This window comes from Pelodiscus sinensis, chromosome 14 (genome assembly GCF_052426305.1).
Source record: "Pelodiscus sinensis isolate ZL-2025 chromosome 14, ASM5242630v1, whole genome shotgun sequence".
Lineage (NCBI taxonomy): Eukaryota > Metazoa > Chordata > Testudines > Trionychidae > Pelodiscus > Pelodiscus sinensis.
This window is the reverse complement of record NC_143065.1, coordinates 18647767-18667119: the sequence shown is the minus strand read 5'-3', so window position 1 is coordinate 18667119 and position 19353 is coordinate 18647767. Positions and strand designations below refer to the sequence as shown.

General features: G+C 38.1%; 1 protein-coding gene and 1 long non-coding RNA gene across 7 annotated transcripts in view; one reads left to right on the top strand and one right to left on the bottom strand.

Moving 5' to 3' along the window:
* Nucleotides 1-2522: 2522 nt before the first annotated feature.
* NEDD4 (NEDD4 E3 ubiquitin protein ligase) overlaps nucleotides 2523-19353 on the bottom strand; it is a 100604-nt gene continuing 83773 nt past the window's right edge. For 4 of the 6 annotated variants that reach the window (XM_075897297.2, XM_089782009.1, XM_075897298.2 and 1 more), the window contains 15 exons: nucleotides 17900-17977; nucleotides 17585-17639; nucleotides 17435-17493; nucleotides 16811-16876; nucleotides 13764-13993; nucleotides 13090-13211; nucleotides 12922-12992; nucleotides 9086-9181; nucleotides 7674-7747; nucleotides 7447-7507; nucleotides 5948-6007; nucleotides 5757-5864; nucleotides 5033-5129; nucleotides 4454-4526; nucleotides 2534-4363 (listed from right to left, as the gene is read on the bottom strand). In XM_075897297.2, coding sequence (XP_075753412.2) covers nucleotides 4261-4363; nucleotides 4454-4526; nucleotides 5033-5129; nucleotides 5757-5864; nucleotides 5948-6007; nucleotides 7447-7507; nucleotides 7674-7747; nucleotides 9086-9181; nucleotides 12922-12992; nucleotides 13090-13211; nucleotides 13764-13993; nucleotides 16811-16876; nucleotides 17435-17493; nucleotides 17585-17639; nucleotides 17900-17977 — 1353 coding nt within the window. In that variant the 3' untranslated portion in view covers nucleotides 2534-4260. Of the gene's footprint in view, nucleotides 4364-4453; nucleotides 4527-5032; nucleotides 5130-5756; nucleotides 5865-5947; nucleotides 6008-7446; nucleotides 7508-7673; nucleotides 7748-9085; nucleotides 9182-12921; nucleotides 12993-13089; nucleotides 13212-13763; nucleotides 13994-16810; nucleotides 16877-17434; nucleotides 17494-17584; nucleotides 17640-17899; nucleotides 17978-19353 lie in introns of all 6 variants that reach the window. The other 2 variants (XM_075897296.2, XM_006112492.5) reach the window with 2 other exon arrangements.
* LOC112547580 (uncharacterized) lies at nucleotides 10179-12508 on the top strand. The gene is made up of 3 exons (XR_003091347.2): nucleotides 10179-10316; nucleotides 10957-11025; nucleotides 12348-12508. It is a non-coding gene; the product is annotated as an uncharacterized LOC112547580 (long non-coding RNA).

The window sequence follows — 19353 nt, the reverse complement described above, 5'->3', positions numbered from 1 at the left end:
TGCAGTTGGGAGGGGCATTTCTGTTTATATGGCTGCAGCATAGCAGAGTTCAAAGCCCTGGCCAGAGTGGCTAATCAGGTATTGTGGGAAACATGTTGGAATTCAATGAACTCAACAAAAAACCTACTGCAATACACACTACATGATAGTCAACAGTAAAGCAAGGGGAAAAAACAAAATACCCTTGTGGTGATGGAAGCTTTTTTTGTCACCAATAACGTGCACTTGTCAACTTTTGCCACATTGCAATGTGAACACTCCGAGGTTGTCGCCAAACAGGTTTTTTGGTGGCAAAATTTACCAGTGTAAAGAAGGCATTTATACTGGCTCCATGCATATCTACTACCTCGATCACAGCTCAGGAGTGGCAGAGTAGCTTGCATGGAAAATCCTATGTTAGGTTTCTATGCTGTAACTTCTGTTCTACTTTACCTGCAACATTGTCTCTATCCTAGCAAAGCTTATGCATAAAAATTGTCAACCTAAGGCAGGGGCTCTCAACTTTTTCAGACTATTGTACCCGTTAGGAGCCTGATTTGTCTTGTGTACTTCCAAATTTCACCTCACTTAAAAATAGCTTACTAAAATAAGACAAGTGTTACAGCATATTATTACTGAAAAATTGTTTATTTTTTATTACATTTATAAAATAAACCAATTGGAATATAAAGCTTGTGTAGGAAGTCCCCAACTTACCGACTGGTTGTGTTCCAAAAGTTCATTTGTAAATTGGTTATTAGGCATTCAGAATGCATGTTTCCGTAGAAACAATGTTATAAATGGTGGTTAAGTTCCCAGGTGAGCCTACAAAAGTGTATACTGTATATTTGCAATGAAAAATAGTAAAACACACTGTTGCAATACTCATGATCAAACAAAATGGACTAAAATAGCTTTTTATTAGACAATCTTTTTATTAAGCAGCCGCCATTGCTGTTTAACCTTGAATGCTAGTGCTTGAGGAAAAGCAGATTTAATTAGAGGAAGATGAGGAGGCAAGTGGAGATTCTGAAAGGGACTTCTTGGCCAGAGGGTTAGATTAACACTTCTGGGTGCCCAGGGCTTTTAGATTTTTGGGAGCCCCCAAAGTTCTGGGGTGAGGCCAAAAGTTAGGGTTCAGAGAGCAGGAAGAAGATGAGAGTTGAGGCAGGGAAAGGTGTGCAGGAGGGGTAAGGTCTTTATACCACTGCTTCTCTCCACCTACTGGCTATGCGGGGGCTCCCTCTCCTCCATTCTGCACTCATGCTGCCTCCTAGAGAGCGGGAGCAGGATGGGAGGGGAGGCAGGGAGCTGCCAGAGCCTGTGATAAGCTCACAGACAGCAGAAGGCAGCCAGGAGATAGGGCTGTCTGCAGTCCTCCAGCCCTCACTCACACTGCTCAACACGACTTGTGCCTCTTGCTTGCTCCCCTGAAGCTGCAGCTGAGTGCTCATATCTGCAGACATTCGTAACTTTGAACATTCCTAATTTGACTAGTGCCTATCATGACATTTCATTGTATAATCTGTAGAGCAGTATAAACAAGTCATTATAGGAAATTTTAGTTAGTACCAACTTGACGTGTTTTTATGTAGCCTGTTGTAAATCTAGGCAAATATCTAGATAAGTTTATTACCCCCTGGACAACATCTATTTACCCCAAGGTACACGTACCCCTGGTTGAGAGCCACTGGCTCAAGTACTATGCATAAAATCTGATGTGTCTGAAATGTCAACTAATTTCTGGGTAGAAAACACATTCATAGTAACTTACACAGTGAAAATAGTGTCACAACTTACAAATACAAGATGGAACCGAGGTATTTAATGGTAACTTTTAAAATTAAGAGTAAAAAGAGTACTTTCTAATTACTCATGTCCAATTTAGCAACTATAATGTCAGTGTCAAACACTGGAGCTGTGTTATGAATCCAAAAAGTGAGACAAATCTATTAAAAAAGAGTGGTCATTATTTCTGAGTGTCATTCTGTGCATATGCACCCAATCTGTACCAAACCAACATGGAAAACAGAAATACCTAGTATGTGTTTTAATTTTAGTTTATTGCCATTTCTGAATTCTTGATCTGTAGTAGCTGCTACAAGTTTAAACTTGATGCTGTTACTGCTCCCAGGGTGTATTAAAACTTTGTTCGAGCTCAAAACAGATTGCGCTTTTCTATGTGACCAGAAAATGTCACATCAAGTTGGACCTTTGGTCCAATATCTTTCCAAGATAATCTGCGAAATCCTGGTCCCACTGAAGTCAGTGGAAAAATCCAGCTGACTTCAATGGAATCAATTTCATTCTAAAATCTTCCTATGTTTAATGCTTCCATGCCTGCTCGTTCACTTAATGAAAAATTATCTAGACCCTTAAAAACAAACAAACAAACAAAAAAAACCTCACCACATTCACATTTGTGTACATCTTGGAATGCGGAAGGGTAGTCAAAGCATTTCAGAGCAGTGCTTCTATAGGTTCTCAATACATTAACACGTCTGAATTTATTACTACAGTCTTCTTTAAGTTTCTTGACTCAAATTTGGATTAATGACTCAATTTCTTTATTAGAATAAATTTTTATTTTTGCTTCAGGATCTTTATTTATGAATATTTTATACTTTAAAGTAGGCAACAAATACTACTACATTCAAATCTATACATATTTACTGAGATATATCATTCCAAGTTTTACAAAACTGCTTCTAGTTTAACAGAATTTTGTATAAGTTATTTTTATTTACATGTAATACTCAGCATTAAAGACCAATTTAAAGAATAAAACAAAGTGGGATTTTAAATATCCCTTAAGACCTATTACATTTGTTACACAATTTACATGTCTTTAGAGAGATGACCTACACTTCCGTTTTGCATATTTAAAAAAGATAGTGACTGAATAAAAAAAAACGCAGGCCAAAGCTATGTACTGTGATTTACTCGGAGATCATATTGGTTAACAAAATGTTCAAAATTAAAGCAAGCCAGGCATTTAAACTATACATTTTTCAGAATTCAGTCTGATAATTTTAACCAGCACTTGCCAAAATAACCAGTGCTGACACTCATATCAAAATATCCACGTGTACAAAACAAATCAAGCTAAGTTTATAAGAGGCTCCAATCTACAATAAGTTACACATTATTGGCTATAACTTTGGTTATACCATATTAATAAATTTGGTTTCTAGACTAACAAAGAAGAAATAAACATATAAAATTGCAGCTATAGAAATTAGCATAACCTGTAAACATATTAGAGGGCCAAATTCTGCCCCTGGATTCATATGCCTAACTCCTACTGATGTCAGTGAAGTTTGTACATATCAGGTAGCTGAATTTGGCCCATAAAACCTTGTAAACATGTCCTCACCATTTTGTTGTGCAATACTGCAAGAATGGATAACAAAGGCATTTAACTATCAGTTTTAGCTAATACTCTGCGGTATTGATACAAATTCTGCTTTAAGATTTATTTTTGTTGCAAAAGTCTGAACTGAAAATATTATCCACTGTTAAAATCTATCAAAAATGTGATGAAAACTCAAGAAGCCAATGAAAGCATATGAATTCAGACGAAAGAATATAATTTCTTCTTATAATTAAGAAATATGCTACTTAAGTGTCTCTTACAAAAGTTCCTGGTTTTGTCAAACTGCATTTTAACAAAAGCAAGTCAGAAAATGAATTTTGAAAAAACCTTATATAAAGTCAGTCAATATTTGGCAAGATGACATAAGAACTGCAAACACTTTCCAATGTGTTATACAATATACTAAACAATAAGGTGCGTTAGGCAGATGTGTCAAACAGCCTGAAGCAGCACAGAATGATATTGCATTATACTGAATTTCCTCAAACTGTTTAACCATTTCAGTTACTCTTAAAAAGAACAGCAATGTTTCAAATTTACATTCTGCAAACATTGTTTCACAGTTTTACTTTCAGTAGTTTAATGTAGAACAATCTGGCAAATACTGTAGAAGAGGTAATTGTTGAAAGACATTCTACTCTTTGAGGCATGGTGGGAAGGGCACCAAGCTACCCACTGGACATTTTGTAGACACTAATAAAATATGTATAACTGAAAATGGCAAAATATATTTAAGAGAGTTAGGGAATTTTTAAACACTTATTTGTTTTACAAATTACACTCTGAAAGTTCAATAGCCAAATAACTGAATGCAATAGTAGTTCCCTAGAAATATTTAAATTTTTTGTAAACCCTTAAAAAGAAATCGCAGCATAGGAACAACATAGCACGTTCAATTTTGTGGCCTAATCAACCCCATCAAATCCCTGAGTATTTTCAATAGCTATGAGAAGTTTGTCCCATAAATCTTCAAATGACTCATATGGAGGCAAATCCAAGCGGTTAAAGCTGAAAAAGAAAAAAAAAAACACGTAAGTTTTTGTGATCAAAGTTACTTCTTAATGCATGAAAGTCTACTTAAGTTAAAAGAATATTTACCAGGTATGAGCTCGTGGCAGTTTTTCAGGGGTGCCCCACTGTTCAACTGTAAACAACTGTGGTCCATTTGAACCTACAGGAAGAAGTAATGGATTGAGATCCACTCCATTCTATCTCTCAACCTTTTTGAGATACAAGTCTTTTCAGTATATTGCTCTTGCTTTGTGAAAGAATTTCTGAATGAGGGAGTTATACATATGACTCAAAAGGCATTGTGTGTATGTTCCAATGATTGCTTTCTACATATTTCTGGATATATATTTACCATGAGAGGTTTTTTTGTTTTTTTTTTTTTTTTTACACACACCAATAGTGAAGTGTAAGGGTGCATATTTATAGCTGTAGTAGTATCAGCATTGATCTGTCTACATGAGACGCTATTCCATATGTGATTAAGTAATACTGCTAACTATTTACAAATTACTAAACTGTTTAAACACTCAATTTGATTTTTAAAAATTGATATGTAATAGGCATATGATTTAAGTCAAATAGTGAATCTTTGTGATCATTTTAAAAGCGGGCTTTTCACACTGAGTAGCTCAGTTAATTTGAATGAATGGCACTATATGAACTCACCATATAACTCAGCAAATCCATTCATAGGTACACGGGATGTGCCAGTGACAAACTGAAGTAATCGTATTCGTTTCTCAGAATCCATCATTAATACTGCCTGTACAGGGCAAATACATTTAAAGACTTAGTTGAAAGGCTTCAGTTTTTTTATTATTACACTGTTAGCAATTTTAAGTGATACACTCTACTTGTTTTTTACATCTTAAGAGCAGACTATTTTTTTATTTTATGTAATAAATACAACTTATTTCTCTGCATGCTGTTAAAAGTCCTGAAATCTACATATTTTGTCCAAATCTTTTTTTTGCCTTCAATTATTTTAGCAGCAGAGTGACAATAGGGTTACTGACTTAGAAGGCCATTAAAATACTTCCCTCCCAGATTTGGTCCCTACTTTTTTTGAAGTCTGTTGATGTTGCACACAAAACAACCAGACTGCTATAACTTAAACACAAGAGTTTAATACCTCTTTAGTGTAAATACACCAAAAAGCTACAGTGATTGTATTTAACCTCACCAGCATACCTGGCTTTTAGAATTGGATACACATCAATACTGTATTATAGTCTTAAATATGCATCATTTCTATTTATATTCCATTTGTAGTTTAATGTACAAATATTTACTTGTTTCTATGAAACATGATACCTCTGCATAGTTGATAAAACAGCAGTTTAAAAAAAAAATTACATTTTGCATATATAGCAAGTTAGAGCTTTGTTACCTTCCAAAACCACTGTATAACTTGGTGATTTATACTATAGCCATTTTTATATTTTGTATATAGCTTCCAGTCAGCCACATCCACATCTCCCAGTCCACACATTAGTAACTACACAAATGAGAGATAGCAAAAGGTAAGTCAACGAAACATGGTTCCAACACAATTTGTTTCCTGTTCCATGATATACTTACCTCTAGTTCATTTTCATCAAAGATTTTGATTAGATCTTGTGGTATTAGTTCAAAAAATCCCTAAAATATATAAAAAAAATAAAAATCTGAAAACCAAATTCTTTATATCTCTTCCCCCCACCCCCAGCTAAGAATTAGATCGCCACGTTGCAAGAGTTTCGGACAAAGTATTACATTAAATACAGCACAGTTTATAGACACACCTGGGCTGTAATTTTGAGTCTGGCTAAGGCATACTTCATGCAAATCTTGAGTGGTCAAGGGGAAAAAATGGCTCTATGAAAACTCTATTCAATTCTTCCTGGGGCTTGATGAAATCAGATTTGGCTTCCAATGCAAACAAACAGTTTCAACATTGTTCCAGCTACACAGGACATGTTCATGCTGACATTACCAATGCTCTGCATTTTTATCTATCAGTACTGATTATGTCCTTATATTCCTGACTTACAAAGCTGGCAAATAATTTCTCCCATTTCAGAGAGTATATAATGAAGGATCTGGCAAGTTGCACTTAGTCAATTCTTCCAGAACCATAATCAGAATCCAAGCGTCTTATATGGGATACCCAGAACCAGGAATAGAATCCAGCAATCTTGGTTCTACTTCTATTGGAGTAGAAAGCTCTGTTTCCTTGTGCATATTCATTATGATAGTCTAATTACATTAGATTTTTCCCCACATTACTCCCGCTTCATTCAATGAACAGGACAGAATATGCCTAGTCAATGAAGGAGTTGCTGAATATTCTCCATCAGTTTCATCTTTATTTCCTGAATATCATATTAACTTTTTAATAACGCAGAGCTTTAATTTCCTCAGGATGGTTTTGTGGTTTTTGTTTTGTTTTTAAAAAGAGCAGGCCATTTCTGAGAAGACCAGCTCATTCACCATCTCCTCTTCCATTTATCAGAGACTTCTGCTCCTCCTGCACATTTATAATCATAACATCCTTGTGGTGGTAAGTAATTTCCTACACACGGAAAAGTATATGCATCTGGTATATTAGCCTATAATGTTGGTTAGTGGCTGGTGAATCAGGCAAGTCAACACCATGAGGCCAGCTAGCTCTTCAGGGATCCTCAGTTGTTCACAAACCAGTTTGGGAAACTCTGGGCTAGTGATTTGCAGATGGTCATTTGTATAATGAGGAGATAAAAATTAAAGTCATTCAATTCCAGTAAACTTAATATTATTTACACTTCTATTACTTAAACCATAAAGAATGATTTTGGAATGGATTAAAAAAAACATTTGAATTGCATCTCTGTTCAGGACTGGACAAGAAGTTAATTTGTAAGTATGTGAAGGGAGATTTTATAATGGAAAAGCTGGTAAGTGTTCTAACAATAGCACCGTATCATTAAAATAATTCAGAGCTGAACTCCATTAAATATCTGATGACTCTAACTCTTTTACAGCCATAGCAACCTAGTCAAGTCTTGTGTTCCAAAAGATTTTTCATAATATTAGATATGAAAATATTTAGAAATTAATACCTCTTTAAAGGCAGCCATCTGCTTCTGGACTCTGCTCACAAATCTCCACTGAATTACTAGACTGCAAAATAAAAATAAAATTGAAAATTTGTAGTACAAATTATGCATCTTGCATCAAAGCTGAACACAATAAGAAGCTCAGTGAAAAACAAAATACAAAGAGCACACCGTCTGTAGAGAAACTGAAATGAGGTGATGTATTTTCCATAGACTGTCCAACTACTTACTGAATATAATCTCGTTTGTTCTTGTTGGTGACTACTATTTCTGATCCGCCACTTTTCAGCTCATGTTGATGGGTCTAAATAAGAAACACATATTACACAAAGCACATGCTTCACCGAATACAAGTTTAAACATTAAGTATTTTTTATTTCTGCTTAATTTTTAATAATCTGAAAACTATGACAACTAGCACCACTCTCTCATGCAACCTGTATGAATACCTTTTAATATTATACACGCACACAATTCAGTGGTGCCAGATTGCAACGTGGCAGCTCAGTTATCTGACTCAAGTACAGCAACTCACCACGTTTGCACACACGGTCTCTGCAATACTGTATATTTTTTTACTAACTTCACAATCTGCATTTGCAGTGATCCAACCTACAGCATTTTTGGTGAGCACTGTGTAACAGGTTGCACCTCTCCAAACTGGGACTCTCTAGTCCAGCAACATCCGTGGTCCAGTAGGAGCACCAGTGTGATGCAGCAGGGAATTTGGGGAGTGGGGGCAGGAAGCCCAGCATGCTGTGGGGAGGGGAGCTGGGAAGCACGGCCCAGCTGGACTGCCCAAGAGAGCCGGGAATCTCAGTACGTGGCCCATCTGGACTTTCTTGGGAGGCTGGGAAGTCCGGTGGGGTGGCAGGGGAGAGGAATGGCAGAGAGAAGGGATAGCCAGGAGGCCAGTGGCTGGGTCCAGGCTGGGAGACATGGCAAGGGGGGCGGAAGTGACCTCCCCTGGTTAGCAAAATCCCTTACGTAGGACCAATCAGGTCCAAAGAGTGCCAGATCAGGGAGGTCCAACCGTTAGCATGCTTGTATCTCATTAAATCACTGTAAATTGGGATATCTGTGCAAGACCAGTGGTAGAACCACCTTATTTCAGTCTTGCAGATTTCCTCCACTAGCAAAGTTTGTTCTGTGTTGTGCAAGTCAAAAAAAGTAGGTTCACACTTGTCAAGGGAACCCAATTCTATCACTAATTTGAAAAAAAAAATGTGTTCATTTCTAGCACTTCTAGAAACATCACAAGGATGCAGCTTTCATTAAGACTAAGGGACAAGACACTTTAGAATGTTTATTTTAATCTGCATTAGTATTTGCCACAACAACTGTATTTTACCATGGTAGCTGCTGCTCAATCAAAAGCACAATCTAGTGTGTCAAAAGCTTTGCTGAAACAGCTGTTTTCCAATCATTTCTTAAATCACAACTATATTTCCAAAACATTAAGTGATCAGGTACCAGCCACAGCAAGAACCATGAGTGAACAACCCGATAGAATTCTCAAGTACATAAGTATTTCTCACATTATCCTATTTAAGTATTCTACCAAAAAAACCCAAAAACCTCAGTTCCACAGTTTTTTTTACTTCACATAAAAGCATAATAAATGAAACATCAATATACAGACCTGTCCAAAAAGTTCTTCATCAACTACAAATCTGAGATCTAATTCGGTTGGATCATTTTCAAGAATCCATCTCAGAGAATTGTAATATTCACCATCCTAAAAATGAAAGTTGTATGCTTAATGGGTAAGTATAGAAGACTTACTTGAAGCAAACAGAGTATGTTCTATATTTATACCCAACACAACTGCATAAAGATTGGTCTTCACTAAGCTCACTGTGAACAGAGTAACTACTTATATTTGTTTGATTAAATCTACAGACAAATCGCTTCAACACTGACAACAGAATTACATTTGAGTACTTTAAAACTGAGAACTTAGTTTCTTGGAAGATACCATTCCTTATCCATTAGCAGGATAGGATATTGACCACCACAAGTTACTCTCTCCTAATAAAGAAGAGTAATATTCAAAGCACTATTCATGATGGACACTGGGGAGGGGGGGAGAGGAAGAGGGCAGGAGAGATAAACTCTAGTCCTTCATCAAAGCATGTATAATTGTATTCTTTAAAATATGAGCATGTTTGGGCTATTGCTTTGATTCTTCAGTCTTCATGCACGTGGCCCCTACTGCTGTAGAACTTTTCAAACCTGAAAAATGACATGGATCTTGAGGCTTTCTACATGAGCTTTAAAAAAAAAAAAAAAAAAAAAAATCGGGAAAAAGTAGCTAGAGCCTTAGAATGTTAGATGTTGCAGTTACTATGTGGTCACTATTCTTTCGTTCTCAAAATGATCGAACTCTGGAAGTTAGGCAGAAAACTCTTATTAGAAAGTAAGATAAAGAATGGTTACTTACTTTACAGTTTAAGATGTGTTTTCCATACAGATTCCTCTCTTGGTAAGCACATGTCCCATGTTAGAGAGAGATCAGATTATTTTGAAAGGGAGAATCCAGAGAAATGCTTGTGACCTGAATACCTTCTCAGTCCCTGTAGGTGAGGGCATACAGGGTGTGAGCTGCAAACCTCACTCATTTTCATCACTGAGGAGCAAGACTCAAATCAGTGGATGTCATAATCAGGAGTGCTGCCCAGCACCTGGGGACTAAGGGGTTAACTCTGTACCTAGCAAGGTATCAGGTAGTCAGCCAATATCACTTGCAGACAGGAATGTCAAACTGGAAGAGTTTTTTTTTCTTCTTTGTTTGAGATTCAGAGTAGTTTTCTTCCAAGTACTGAGGGAGATGGGAGACACTCTTCTCTCCAAGAACGGACTCCTTAGAATGTGTAAGTAGGGAAAATTTAGTTAGTCCATCAGGATTTATTGTTCTCCTTGTTTCGGGATGTGGAAATAATGTCTGAGCTTGTTAAGTGTTTTTGTTTCCTTTTGTAACATTCTTCAGCCCAGGGATTTTCCCTGAGTATCTGTATCAAATGGTGGCTTTCCATCTAGCAAATTCACTCTGCTTGCAACTGAAGATTTGTTTCTATAATAAACAATTGTTTCTTTTTTCTAATTAGCTGGTATTGGTTGATGAGTGTGTCTTGGAAGGAAGGAGTGTGTGAGAGTGTCTGAATGCCTCTGACTGAGGGGTCAGCTACCAGAGATTGCGGCTTGTTTTTCTCTTCTTTTTCAAGCTCTTTGCAGAAAAAGAGCTTGGGGTACCCCTGGGGTTGGTTTCAAGTGTCCACCCATTTGTGGGTTCAAAAGCAGTTGATGGTGGCAGCGGATTCCCCAAAATCTGAGTATTAGGATTTGGGGGGCGGAAGGGGGGAGTTTTTGTACCAATGCCTGTAGAAGCAAGGTTTTAGAGTGCTCTTGCAGGCCCCCAACTCCTGCATTTGTTGTGCCAGAGTGGGGAACAGCCTTGACAGTAGAGAAGGAAGTATTTTTAAACAAAAGGAAATATTTGTTCATATATTTCAGTCAACTTGTGGAACTCCTTGCCCAGAGGATGTGAAGGCTAAGAGTAGCAGGGCTCAAAAAAAGAATTAGGTAAGTTTTTAGAGGATAGATCCCTCAATGGCTGTTAGCCAGCCTGGGAAGGGATGGTGTCCCACGCCTTTGTTTGCCAGAAACTGCAAAGGGGAGACAGAGGATGTATCATTTGATGATCATCTGTTCTGTTCATTCCCTGTGGGGCACCTGGCATTGGCCACTGTTGGAATACAGAATACTGGGCTAGATGGACCTTTGATCCGATCTGGTACGGACATTCACATGTTCTTATGAAGGAGGGCAGGTCCTTGAATCTCAGTGGGCACCGCAACTTATTTAGGTAAGGTAAATAACAGTTCTCATTCTCGGAGAGACTGTTGACAAGTCAAAAGCAATTGCTCTAGCACTACGTAGGAAAGTGGAGATCTACTTAAAGAATGTAGAACAACTTTACCAAAAACAACTTCTGATCTGGAAACATGGATAGGTGGTTTATAATTTCTCAATGAAAGGAGATCTGATTTCAATCCCACAGAAAGGTTCTGGTACCACATATAGTGGTGGTGCTGACCTACACAGTAGGTAGTCTGTGCCAAGTAGAGGAGTCTTGGAATAGGAGTGCTCGATGTCATGACTCCCAGGCCTGTGTGAATGGTGCCAGTACAACTATATTTGGCACCAACACTGTCTTCCTACAAAGTTTGGTGGCAACTAAGTAGTGGAATAGGAAAAAACAGTTGGGTGCCAGCTTGGATTTCCATGCCAAGGGATTGGTATGGGACTCCACCTTAAAAATTCTGGAGGATTGGAGCCTTAAGAGAGGTTCACTATTAATAGTTAAGGAGGACGGAGGGGGAGTCAGAGGATGCCATGATCCTGGAAGCAGGCATGGATACAAAACACAAGAGAGACTGCAAGTCAAAGAATCCAGCTTCACTTGTATGAAGTGCATGCACACCAAGAATGGAATCTGTGCAGACAAACACTCAGAGATGAAACAGAGGATAATAAAGTTTAAAACTGAAGTCCTGAAATATCTTCAGTGCTGACATAATGTAGCAACTTTGTGATAAAATGGTGTGACCTTACATTTTAGACTTCTCTGTAGTATCCTTCTTTCCTGTACTGCTAGGCAGAACAATAAAGGGTCTGAGAAAGTAAAGTATTCAGAGGCTGCAATAGAATAAGAAAGATGGAATGCCAAAAAAAGGGGTGAAATTTTCAGGCAAGACTTTCGGGAACAAAGAAGATTCCAGACCATATTGCCAATGGTCTGTTTATAGCATTACTCTATTAAATATATATAGTTATTACAGAAAAAAGAACAATGACAGTGAATAATATGTTCTAAACAGAATACTCTAAAATGACTGTTCTAGATGCGGCTAATCAGCAATCCAGCTGCTGTTACTGGAAAAAGATTCTTCATAATATGGCACCTGGTTTCCAAAGACTGAACCCCAAAGGGATGAAAAAATAATGCAAGAGCTTTATTTCTATGAGAACAAAAACAAATAAAAAGACAACACTTTACACAAGACATTTATTAAGTCCTGGTGTGGAAGATATATACTGCTTTTGATAATATCATAGCACAAAATTAGTCGTGAGCTAGGAATAAGAAAGGAAGCCTAACTCTTGGTCCTCTGTGATAAGACATTAAACCACACTGCTATTCTAGAAATAATTCAAGTCAACAACACAGGAGGTTTAGGATAAAATTTTCATGAGAGATTAAAATGAGTTAGCATCCTAGGGTCCTGTGTCTGTTGGCAGACCTCAGGCTTCTAAACCACTTAACAGATGTATGAAAATGTTACCCTTAGTATTTTGTTTTAAAAAGTAAAGAGCTAAAGATTCAAAGTGTACATTTGCTTTAAATATTTAGCATTTCAAAACTTATAGTGTAAATATGAAAACTTAACATGAATGATGGCAGGAGATTTTACATACCACAGATTCCATATCATGAAGTGTTATGGGTTTTTGAAGCATCATCTTGTAAAAAGGTCGAATAAAAAACCCTTTAAAGAGTAAAGGATATTAATGTTAGATAAATCAAATGAAAATTCCCAACACAATATTGATCTACATATCATATTATGCAGAATAAATACTAACCATCCAGCAGCTTGCCATGGTAAACTGCCATTCCAGCTACACGTCCTATAAACTTGAAGTATGAGAGATGATCTTCATTGCACAATCCAGAGTTTGGATTGATCTGCAGAGTGTAGTTATCTCTGAGAGGAAGAAGGCACCACATGCAAAATTTTGCAGTCCATGAACAATATTATTAGTTTAATATTAAAGCATGTTCAGCGCACGCAAGGTAAATTTAATAGGACTGATTACGTATATGAAACACTGGTAAAAACCAAATGGTAAAGGTATTTTAATTCGAGCAGCGTTTCACCATGAGTTTTGTTTGTTAATATTAACTCCCTCTTACTTTACAAATTTGCTCAGTCATTTCTGCAAAATGAGAATGAACACAAGCATTAATTTAAGAAGAAATAATATCATGTTTGTTCTAAATATATAGCAATCATGAATGCTAGATGATAGGAATGGAGATGCTGGCTGCAAGCTGATATTTGCTGTACAAAGATTACTAACGTTCATTTCAGATTGCCAGCAAAATATAGGACTACGATATCTGCAACAGCACAACAGTGCTACATACCAAAAAGTCCTTAAATGCCACAAAAATTATTTTAAATTTTTGTCAAAGAGATTAAACTGAAGCGCCTTTCCCTAACCTATATTATCTTTCGGGGAACCATGTTACTTACGTGGCAGAATACTCAAACAATCCATAATAGGGATTAAACATTTCTTTAGAGAGAAGGAAGAACCATTCCCGTGCCACTCCTCCATAATCTAAGCCTTTTTCACCATCAAACTCAATCCAGAGTCTTGCTTTAAGGAAATCTGCTCTCTTTACAGCTATAATTCGTCTGTAAGAATCTTCAAGGATTGTTGTACGGTGAAGTTTCATTTCAAATCTGTTTGGAATATCACTCTGAAAAGGAATAGGAAAAATCAGGAAAACTGAATAATGAACACTGCACTTGGGCATGTAAAATTCAATAGTCAAAAGATGGCATGCATGTCATTTTATTTCAATAAAGTGGTTATGCAACATAACATGGTTGAAAAAGTGGTTCTATTTTCAGAAGATTTAACCGGCATGTAGAGATTTGTAATGTACCAAATTCTACCTCACATTAAGGAAGTCAGATGTTAAATGTTCATTTGTTATTTAGCATCTGCCCTGTTTCTGAAAGCATATCAAGGTGAAGAGCTTTTAATACTGAACTATAATGTGTTCAAGACAAACCCCATGTGTTTAAGGACAAACTATTTAATTTTCATCTGCTTCCATAAGGCATTATGCTCACAAGCTTTTTCTGTTATTTATTGCCATTTCTGGTCTACCAAAACCATCCTTTCCTCTTGCACCTGGGATCTAGGTCCATGTTATTAGATAAATATTGAAGTTTGTTTGTGGTGACAAAGACAACTACCAATTCTGTATGGTTTAAATGTGAACATTTTATTTCATTTAGAAACGATTCTGTTGCATAGCTGAGTTTCCATGATCTCAGATTAGGATCGTGTATAAAACACAGTCTGGGCTTCCTAGACCAGGTGCACATAACAGAATGAAGTGTACCCCAAGTACAATTTCTTTAAGTTGCTTTTCTGTTAAAAAAAAAACAACCCTTACGTTTTCTGAACAAGTGAAATACATCTTATGTCACATTTTCAATACAGATATAATTTTTTCCCCACATTGTATGTATACTCTGCATTCATTCTGATAGAGCAGCAGCACGGGGGGGACGGGAGGGGAAGAGGCTGGAACTGATACATGTGGGGAGTCGGCATTTAAGTTGGCTCTCCTTGCATGCTAGTTCTGTGGAGACGCCTGTCTCCCACAGAGGCAAGTGGGAGCAGGCTGCAGCTGGCACTCAGGAGGAGCTAGCCGCCTATCAGAGGCAATAGCACAGGGGAGTAGGGGAGGCTGCCACGGAGCAGCATCTGTCTGTGGTGGGTCCAGGAATATGGACAGAAACTGCTCCATGGGATGCTGGTTAACCTCCTGTCCATGGGGAGCTCGGGCCCCCCAAGGACAGGGGATGCTGCCGCCCTGCACCGCAGGCAGGAGTCGGTCTGTGAAGGGAGCTGGTTTAAAAATTTGCTCCCCTTGTGGACCAGTTCCTGTCTGCCACCCCGCAGGATGGCAGGAGTCTCCCCAGGAGTGGCTGCTGGCCCTGCCCCTGCGGACTACTGAATAGCTGTATAACTGCTAAAATCTGTTGCAGTTACACGACTATTCAATTAATCGATATCTAACATCCCTACTATGCAGTGCAGCAATGTGAACTAGAGCAGGGGTTGGCAAGCTTTCAGAAGTGGCATGCCAAGATTTAACTTATTCGCTTCTATTTATGGATCTGCGTGCTGGGTAAAAGAGGGAGAAGGGGCAGGTTGGGGCAGGCTGGGTATGGTAAACATATTGTCTGAACCAGCTGCAGCTAGGGAGAATGGTTTAAATTTAAACTATTAAACAGACTAAGCATTTTAACTTTCTCAAATTAGTTTCTCAAACTTTGTTTTAAATAAAGTAAAATATTAATTTATGTCCAACACAAAAGGTTTCAATGTTTCCTTTATTTACAGCAAGGGTGGGGAACCTTTTTTGAGGTCAGTGACCACTGAGCCACAGAAAAATCAATTGGGGACCACACAAGTGAAAAGCAAAAAAACTCCTCCAAAACCCCAACCCTCATTGATGTGTCCCCTAACAGACACACCTCATTCTTCTGGCACTCCAGCCTCATGGGGTGAGGGGAAGGGACAGGAAGGACTGAGGTTCATAAGCCACACTTTTCTGGGGTTCCAGAGTTAGTGGATTCTATGGACCCCCTTAGGCTCTGGGATAGGGACAAAAAATGAGGGGCTCAATATACAAGACAGAGCTGACAGAGTAGGATAGGGATGTAGTGCAGGATGTGGGAGGGAGGTGGGGTGCAAAAGAGGGAGTGGTTGCAAAGTTTGAGTGGGAGGTAGAAGCAGGCTGGGATTAGGGTGTCCAGCCAGGTGAAGGGAGCAGGAGCAAGGGAGGGTGCAGTGTAGCCAGGAGGGAGGGTGCAGGAGCAAGGCAGTTTCAAGAGTAGGATGGGGGTAGGTGTCTGGCTAGACCATGGGGGAGTGTGCAGGATAAGGATGGGGATATGGTGTCTGACCAGGACGGAGGGTGCAGGAACAAGGGAGGGTGTCAGAGTAAGCTGGGTGTGCAGGGTCATGGCGGGGGGGAAAGGAGTGAGTGAGATTGGAGTGTGGGGGTCTGGGCATGAGGGGGGGGATGCTTACTTGGCTTTGTGCACCCTTGCAGCAACTGCAGAGACAAGCCCTAGTCCATATTTACAAAGACGGAGCAGGTAATGATGGAAAGAGATCGTGACCACCAGGAAGTTTGGTTATGGCTCCTTAAGTCACATGGATAATCTGCATTATCCTGACTACATTGGTTAAAACAGTTTCAGGAATGCTCTTATGCTAGTTGAGGCCCATCAGAATACAACATGCTCCAGTCATATTTCCTCTCTCTCACCCTCTTCCCTCCCCTACATGCTCTTTATGCTAGTGTCAAAAGGGAGAGGTGAAGCACACTGGGTTTATGCCATCTGAAAGTTCCTTTGGGAGGAGGTGATGGGAAATGTCAGCTGCCTGACCCTTTCCATCCATCTGAGTAAGCACTGGAAAATGTGACTTATTGAGTTCAGATTTGAAAGACATTTCTGACTTTTTTTTTTAACAACAGATCACTAACCTGCTTCTTCAACTTCTTTCTGAAGAATTCATACTTTCGTTTATAATCCCTGGAGTAAGGCACAGCCTTTGAACAAACAAGTAAAGAGTACTGAAATAGAATACTTTGTTACTAAAATATTAATATTTAAAAATTGAATAATATTTTAAAACTGAAATCCTGTCTGAAATTGTAATTTGCATTTAATATTTGACAGTTTTATCTGAAATATTATGTATCAAAGCTAGGAAGTTAATTTCCTTTTTGGAACAGAAATAAATGTCCTTAAAAACTCATTTTTTGCAAGCTTATTTAGGGCGAAGATTAAATTGGCTTTATTTTGCACAGCACACCTAAATATTACACAAACAGAATTTATCAGTAACTTAAAATATTGCTTTCTCTATTGAGGTAATTCTCTGCTTGCCATATGCACTGAATGTTTCTTCTTCATTTCAAGATTATTTCTAAGTAATAATAGATCTAGAAATATGGATATTTCATTTTCAGATATGTCTTCACAAATCTGTTATGTTCAAGCACTACAGAAATATTCTAGACTGAATATTTAGTAATAGTGATAAAGTGTCATTTAAATTGTTAATATTTACAAAAATTAACAAAATAGATATAAAAAAGTCTTACTGGTCCAGTTATTGCTACATTCTGCAATCGAGGATCTTCCCATTGTGTTTTTTTGGTATCTGCAAGACATTTAAGTTAGTGTCCCTAATTTTGATATGGTTAAGTAATAAATTACTTAGCAACATAAGGAGATACTTATATTGTACATACTATGGTTTATGTAGAATATTCTTCCATCTGTGTGAGTTCTCTCTTCCCATCCTGGCTATAAAGAAGAGTGATCTTTCAATATGAATTCTTAAACATCTGGTCTGTAACAAGTGCTAACAATTTAACCAAGATAGAATATATAAATGCTGCATTTCTCATACTATCAAGTTCAAATTACAGAAGTCTCCACAATGAGATTCAAAATCTGAGAGTAGAATATACATTTTATATTAAATAAAGTGCATCATAACTTTGTTTGCACTAAAATTAGAGATAGTTTAAATATTTAAACTAGATCAGTCTCAGAACACTTACCGGCAAGGGGCCTAAATCTACAAGGTCTAGGGATGTCTTTTTCCTCAGATGAGCTGGGATCTTTAATCTTGGATCTTCCTTTGAAAACATAATAAAGCATTTTAACAAAGATAAAGGATTAATGCTTTCATGCTTTCCTGATTTTGTAACCAAATAAGACTATTCTTACTAAGAGATAGATAATACGCATTTTCCAGTCAAATCAGAGACAAGAATTTTCATTTCTCCATTTGCTTATGGTCACCTATAAGTTTCCGGGCTTATCTAAATTCTTGTCTTATTAGCAACGATATTCATGAATCCTGTTTAGTTTAAGAAAAGATGAACCAGGTTAACTATTCCACAAAATGTTTTTGTAACACCTTGATTTAGAGTGAAATTCTTCCACAATCAAGAAGAGACAACTATTTTGAATCTACTACCTAAACTTGAATGCCTCTCTCTCTCTCTCATGTGAAGAGACCTAACTCACTGTCTGGGATCTTCAAATACTCAAACTAGTCACCAAGACCTGATTCACTCAGGTCATTTGTACTGTATGCTGAATTCATGGATACTCTACACAATCTGAACTTTATATGAGGAAAGCTCATTGCAGAAAGATTTACCATGGACTGTCAAGGCACAGATGAAGACCTTGAGTTCTTCAGAAAAATGTGTACAATAGGTGGGGGCACATTAGTATGAGTGTTGTTCACCTTCATATATGAGCCTTGATAACCAAGGGTGTGGAAACTTGCTGTGAACAGAAAGGCAAGGAGACGTAAGAGGGGAAACTACTGAAACTTGGTTGGCTGGCAGGGGAGGAAGAGAAGGAGGAACAGCTAGCTCCCAGCTGTGAAGAGGTATTCCTGGCAGTTCCTATTGCCATTCCTGCTGCAGTTCTTTGATGTCCTGTGCTTCCCCATCTCTCTAGATGGCTGGTGCCCTATGTATTGATGCCCCCATTACTTCTACCTAGGCCTGGTGACTGGGCACATGCTCCTGCCCTTCTTTCAGGCCACATGTCTCCATTGGGACCAACAATAGCTGGAAGGAGGGGAAAAGGAAAGCAGTTTCCTACCTGCTCTGTGGCAGCCAGACTTATCTTGTGCACAAAAGCAAGAGTACGTCCCCCCCTGTGTGCCACTCACCTCCACTTTCTTATATGTGGAAACAGAGTTTTGCTCTTGACTCCATGAGATATCATGGAGGAAACATACATTAGCCTTCCTCATTATTTCCATTACAGAGGCACTAGCCTTTTCATACCATGACTAGCCATCCCCGATATGTCCTACAGAGCCCTGTCACATTGTTCTTGATCCAGTTGACAGTATAAACCTCCTGAATGAGATAGGAACATAAATACTGGTTGAACCTCCCTAATCTGGCCCACTGTGGTCCGACAACATCTGTGGTCCAGTATGATTTTAGTTAGCCAGGTGTCTACTTATCAGGAGTATGGTCAAGTT